This window comes from Canis lupus, chromosome 25 (assembly GCF_011100685.1).
Source record: "Canis lupus familiaris isolate Mischka breed German Shepherd chromosome 25, alternate assembly UU_Cfam_GSD_1.0, whole genome shotgun sequence".
Classification (NCBI taxonomy): Eukaryota; Metazoa; Chordata; class Mammalia; order Carnivora; family Canidae; genus Canis; species Canis lupus.
Genome location: NC_049246.1, coordinates 22,681,603 through 22,687,619, shown reverse-complemented (window position 1 = coordinate 22,687,619; position 6,017 = coordinate 22,681,603). Strand labels below are relative to the sequence as shown.

The 6,017-nt window shown below is 42.2% G+C and overlaps 1 protein-coding gene across 1 annotated transcript; it reads left to right on the top strand.

Moving 5' to 3' along the window:
- The first annotated feature begins 5,384 nt into the window (after nucleotides 1–5,384).
- LOC486061 (60S ribosomal protein L37-like) lies at nucleotides 5,385–5,672 on the top strand. The gene has a single exon (XM_038573060.1). It carries the CDS (start codon nucleotides 5,421–5,423, stop codon nucleotides 5,670–5,672), a length of 252 nt encoding a protein of 83 aa, XP_038428988.1. The 5' UTR covers nucleotides 5,385–5,420.
- The last annotated feature ends 345 nt before the right edge of the window (nucleotides 5,673–6,017 follow it).

The window sequence follows — 6,017 nt, the reverse complement described above, 5'->3', positions numbered from 1 at the left end:
TGCGCGAGGGCGCGCGGGGGTGCGCGGAGGGCGAGCGGCGGGCGCTGCTCCCTCCCTCCCGGCCGCCCGCTCCCCGCTCCCCGCTCCCCGCTCCCCGCTCGCCGCCGCCCGCCTTCCGCCGAGACGCTGCTGGGGCCGACCACGTGCGGGAGCCCGAGCCCGAGCCCGAGCCCGGGAGCCGAGGGGCGCGGAGGGGAGGGGAGGGGCGGGGAGGGGCGGGCCGCCGCGAGGGGCGGGCAGTTCCCCCGGGCCCAGACCCTGGGGTAGGTGGAAGACGAGGGCGAAGACGCTGCGGGACGGGGACTCGCACCTGCCGGCCTCTGTCTCCGCCGGCGCTTTTCGGAGCATCCTTTCGGGGGCAGAGATAGCAGCGCCCCCACTCATCTCACGCAGAAGGCGCCAGGCCAGAGACTCCGGAGGAAAAGTCGCCGGGCTCGCGGGCTGACCCCGGTCCTTCTCCGGTGCGGGCGGAGCGCAGCGCGGGGGCGCCCCGAGGCTGGGCCGCTGCCGCCCAGAGGGGCTCCCCGGGCACCTGTCCCGCCGCTCGGGCCAGGTACGTGCGGGGGGTGGAGGAGGACGACGCCGAGGCGAGGCAGCAGCTCTGGAGCGACTCCGCGGAGACCCGGGGCGCGTCCAGGGCGTGCAGGCACCCGGGGCCCCGCGATGTGGCGGCGGCGGCTCCTCCCCCGCCCGGCTCGCCCGCGCCCCGCGCGCTTTATTGCTGCAAGGGCTGCCTGGCCCCCGACCTCGCACACTCCTCCCGTGGTCCCCGGAAAATGTGAGGACTCGAGGTCGGTCTCAGGCAGCAGGGACTCCTGCGTCTCCCCAACATGCAGATGCACCGCGCCCCCGGGCGCACACGCGCGGACCGGGGGGTCCTCTCCAAGACACCTGCGTGCCTGGCGGCGTGCGCTGGGTACTCTTGGACCCTGAGAGCTCAGGGCTCCTGAAGGAACAGGGACTTGGTGAGGCGACAGGCGTGCCTGCACTGCCCCCTGCATCAGCCCTGTCTAGAGCCTAAAAGAAGCGCCATGGCCATCCCTTTGTTACAGGCTAGATGTGATGCCCACATACTTGGGATAGAGGAGACTGTGGGCCCCAGAACGGTATTTTGGTCTTTTCTCTCTTCTTTCCTTCCTCTCTTCATCTGCTCACTCGCTCCCTGTTCGTCCCCCGCCCCCCGCCCGCCTCCCTCTGCCTCCCACTTCTACTCTCTCTATCCGTGGCTCACTTGAGAAAGACGCAGATGTGAGTGTGAAGAGTTATGCCTTCAACTCCTCACGTTATAATTTTAAAATGTATTTGAACAATAAATATTGGCTCTATGACTGCATGAATAAAGCTTTGTGCCGCAATATTTGTCTTTGTGAATCACTTGCATTTCAAAAGAGTATATAAACAGGTTTCGTAAGTGTTTTTAAATATGTCCTTTATGTGTAGACCAGTTACCCTTCAATTTTACACAAATGCAAGAATCCAGAGAGCAAGGGACTTAATTCCTCACCCCCCCTTACACACACGTGCTCATACACACACACACACACACACACACACACACTGCCTTTTCCATTTTGCATTATTTAAAAACCTTTTTCTCTCTTAGCAAGTGCAGTTCTGAAACATAGAAATATGAATTTGGAGAAGCAACATAGGGAGAGATTTTGCTGGGAGGCTTGGTCCTCGAGGAAAGATTTTGGAGATTTATTTAAGTATATTGGACATTTTCTGCCTTACAGTTAAGTTATTAACAATTAAAAATAAAAGCACCCAAAAGAATACTTGGAATTAGAAAAATAAAAGTCCTTCACATTTTGAATAACGTTGGTTTCTTTATACCCAAAACAAAACAAAACAAAAAAGCTCTGTATCACAAATAGACATATTGTCATATTGTCAATCTGTTTACTAAATCCAGGATTCTGACTTGAATTGTGCTTCATTGTTGTTACACTAGTAAATGGCCTTGTGAACAGTACCCATTCCCAGGGCATTATTAGTGTCAGTGAATGGGTATAATCACTGTTACGTCCCACATCAAGTACATGCAGAATACGAGGCAGAAACTAGAGGAAGAAAATTAGTATGTTCATCCCTTTTACTGTGTAGCTTTAATCACTTTTGCTTTTTCCTTTATTTATTTATTTATTTATTTATTTATTTATTTGAATCATATCATGATTTTCACTCAATCTGGTCTTCTTTTATAATTCCATGTATAAATTTCCGATAGATGACAATGATTCTAACTAAAATTGATATTTTAGGTTCAATTTACAAACAAACACTTGTCAGATAATCCAGATTAAATAGATATATTATTTTTATGTCGTTATTAATATTGGTTTCATCAAAATCTTATGTCTTTAAAATTTGTCTTCTATTCAAAGCCCCCTTTTTACTTCTGTTTGCTTCTCCATTTTGTTATGATTCCCCTGGGAATGTCAGGTAATCAGAGTCCCATGTGCCTAGCAATGTGTTAATAGCTACAGGGACACCTGGGAAGCAAACAGCAATATCTGTTACCATGAATAATTTATAGTCTAGTTGAAAATGTAATATAAAGGCAATTAGAATAAATTGGAAAGGGGCAGAAGGAAATTGCTTAGTTATAGCTCTACTCCAAAATGTGATGACTTAAAACAACTATTTCACTCTCTCAGTTCTTTTCATTTGAATGGGCTCAGCTAGGCAGTTGTGTTTTGAGTGATGAAGGCTGGGTCCTAGGACTTAGGTCTTGCTGGGCCAGGATGGCTCCCTCACACAGGTAGCAGTTGGCACGGTCAGCTGGAAGATCATCCGGGCCAATCATTTGGAGCCTCTCAATTCTCTACATGACCCTTCCACATAGTCTGAGCTTCTCACAGTATGGTGGCCAGGATCCAAAAGGGAACAACATCCCAAGAATCTGTACTCCAAGAGGGAGAAAACAAAAACTGCCAAGTCCTCTTAAAGGCCCAGAATTAGAACCACCTCACTTTTGCAGTGGTCACAGAACCAGCCCAGATTCTCCAGAGCAGGTGGTGGTGAAATTAGGGGGATCAAACTGACCTCTCAGTGAGAGATTTGATCTTTAACTCACGATAGATATTCAAAGGCATAGAGGTAGGAATTCCTAAGGAAGGCCTAACCAGATTAGACACTGGATGATGAGATGTAATGGGCAAAAGTTTTCATAGGTTGGATTGAATCAAAGTATTCATTTCTACAAAGATAGTGAATTAACTTTTAGTTAAAAAATAGGGTTGTTATGGGGTGCCTGGGTGATTCAGTCAGTTAAACATCTGACTCTTAAAAAAAAAAAATCTGACTCTTGATTTTGGCTCAGGTCATGATCTCAGGGTCATGAGATTGCCATGCATAGAGGGCTCCACACTCAGAGGAGAGCCTGCTGCTCAACAAAACTGGAAAAATAAGTTTATTCTTTTATTTTAAAAACTGATGACATGACTGGAATTTAATTTGAAATCATTCACCTTGGATCCTAATATGGTGGTGTTCATTTTCACTGAGATGAGTTTTTTCCAAGGTTTTATCAGAAGGCAGAGACACTAGAGCATGAAGTTAATGTGTCTAGAAATGGAGGCATATTCCAATCTTCTCCAGTGATGATGTCTGGAATATGAAAACTCTTGAAAGTTTTCAATCTGAATACACTACTACAATATTTTGGTATTAGCATACCTTTAGCTAAGTTATCTCAGTTTTTGAAGAAAAAATGATTTTGTAGTGAAAAACAGGAATGTATTAAATAGCAATTTTAGTAATGGTACAGTTAAATTATACAATTCATTTTTGTGGAATTAAAACATACTTTAAGGAATCTCCTTAATTCTTTTTTGCTGGAATGTCAAATGCTTTCTACTACACTGTAGAAAGAAGTAAGAACCAACTTAAATATCAAAACATGGTAATACCCAGTCTCTATCATTGCTGAAATTCTTCACCAAAAAGCCCTGAGTCAATTTCTATATATATGCAAGTGCTGTTGGGCAGAGGTTGCAAAGATGAACATTCTTGCAGAATTTTTAGCACCACAAGGGATTTAAAGGTGTTTGCAGTTAAATGTGGTGCAAATTAAAAAGTGACAAATGCTAAAAGAAAAAGGTTGTTTCTTTTTTGGCCTAAATACTTTCTAACTAGACTTTATGGTGTTTAAACTCTTAGTAGTTAATTTTACCTCTGAATATGTGTTTTTCTTTCCCTTTAACAATAGACCATACCTTGATTTGAATCTTTCCCTATATATTTAGCTATCAAACATTTATTTAGGATTTACTATATGCTAGACATTTATATAAGCATTTCTTAGGCATAAGTCATTTAATTTTGTAAACAATCTTCTTATGTAGGTTCTATTACTACCTCCATTTAATAGCCTGGAAAACTATGGCAAGGAAATGATAAGCATCTTGTTCAAATAAGTGCTAGTAAGTGCTAGGGCAGGAATTTTAACCAGATTCCACAATCTTGATCACTGCATTGTATTACCTAAAAATTTTTCTGACAAATATGTTAATTCATTTTCTTTCTTCTTTCTTTCTTTCTTTCTTTCTTTCTTTCTTTCTTTCTTTCTTTCTCTCTCTCTCTCTCTCTCTCTCTCTCTCTCTCTCTCTCTCTCTCCATCTCTCTCTTTCTCTTATTTCATTTTTACTTTTGGGAGAAGATTAAAGGAACTAAGCAAAAGAACCGAATTTAGAAGAGATGATAGTACAGGTTTATAACCTTGAAGCTTCTTTGTTCTTTTTCTCTTTTTTTCTTCTCTATTTTTTTTTTTTTTTTTTTTGGTTGGGAGTGTTAAAAAGAAGGTTATACTGAAGATAAAGTTACATAATAAACTATCCTTTGATATTTTACACAATATATAAATATAACTATATTCTTAGTTTGCATGATTTTAATTTTATATAATTACATATGAGATTTCTAGCTTAGATTTGACCTTTATCATATACAGTATTTGCACCTTCCACCTTTTACAAAGAGTGTTTAACATACATTATGCCTTTAAAATGTTTGTGCTAAACAAAGTTCATCTGTTTATTTCAGTGAAAAGTCTAAATATTATTTGAATGATGAAATCAGGTGGCTTTAAATAAATTTAATATTAATTTTGAAGAAAAGATTCTTCATAATAATGCAGTACAAAATTCAAAAATGGAAATTTTAAAAAGTTATAATTAATATAAGCGAAGCCAATAAAACATGCTTAAGAAGTCACTAAATAGTATATGGCATGTTATAATTTTTTTTTGAGAAAGACTAAAGAATGTCAGACACACATTATGTATTGAATATTAAAATTTTTCTGACGATACTTATGGACATGAAAAAATAACCTTAAAAATATAAACTTCGTTTGGGGTCTGCCGCAGAAACAAGATGAGAAGGGGACGTCATCGTTCGGAAAGCGTCGCAATAAGATGCACACGTTGTGCCGCCGCTGCGGCTCTAAGGCCTACCACCTTCAGAAGTCCACCTGCGGCAAGTGTCGCTACCCTGCCAAGTGGAAGAGAAAGTATAACTGGGGTGCCAAGGCTAAAAGACGGAATACCACTGGGACCGGCCGAATGAGGCACCTAAAAATTGTATACCACAGATGCAGGCATGGATTCCGTGGAGGCACGACACCTAAGCCCAAGAGGGCAGCTGTTGCAGCATCCAGTTCATCTTAAGGATTTCAACAATTAGTCAAAATAAACGTTCTCGTTTTAAAAAGTAAATATATATATATAAACTTCTTATTACAACTTGAGATATACTGATAACAATTCACAGACCTTTATTGAATACACAATCCAGGTACTGGAGATGCAATGGTGAACATCACGGACAAAACTCTGCCTTCAGACTTTTAACAGGAACAAGTCAAGTGTAGATTACAAGTTAGAACAAGTGGTGGTTAAAAATTAAGACATGGAGAAAAATAAGGAAGTAAAGAGGAGTAGAGCAATCCAGGAGGAGAAGTGGTATAATTTCAAATAAAGCATAAGAGAAAGTCCTCACTGAGTAAGTAATCA

Bases quoted from the DNA above. Each gene is read 5' to 3' on its own strand.
- LOC486061 (XM_038573060.1), top strand. From the start codon at position 5,421: ATGCACACGTTGTGCCGCCGCTGCGGCTCTAAGGCCTACCACCTTCAG.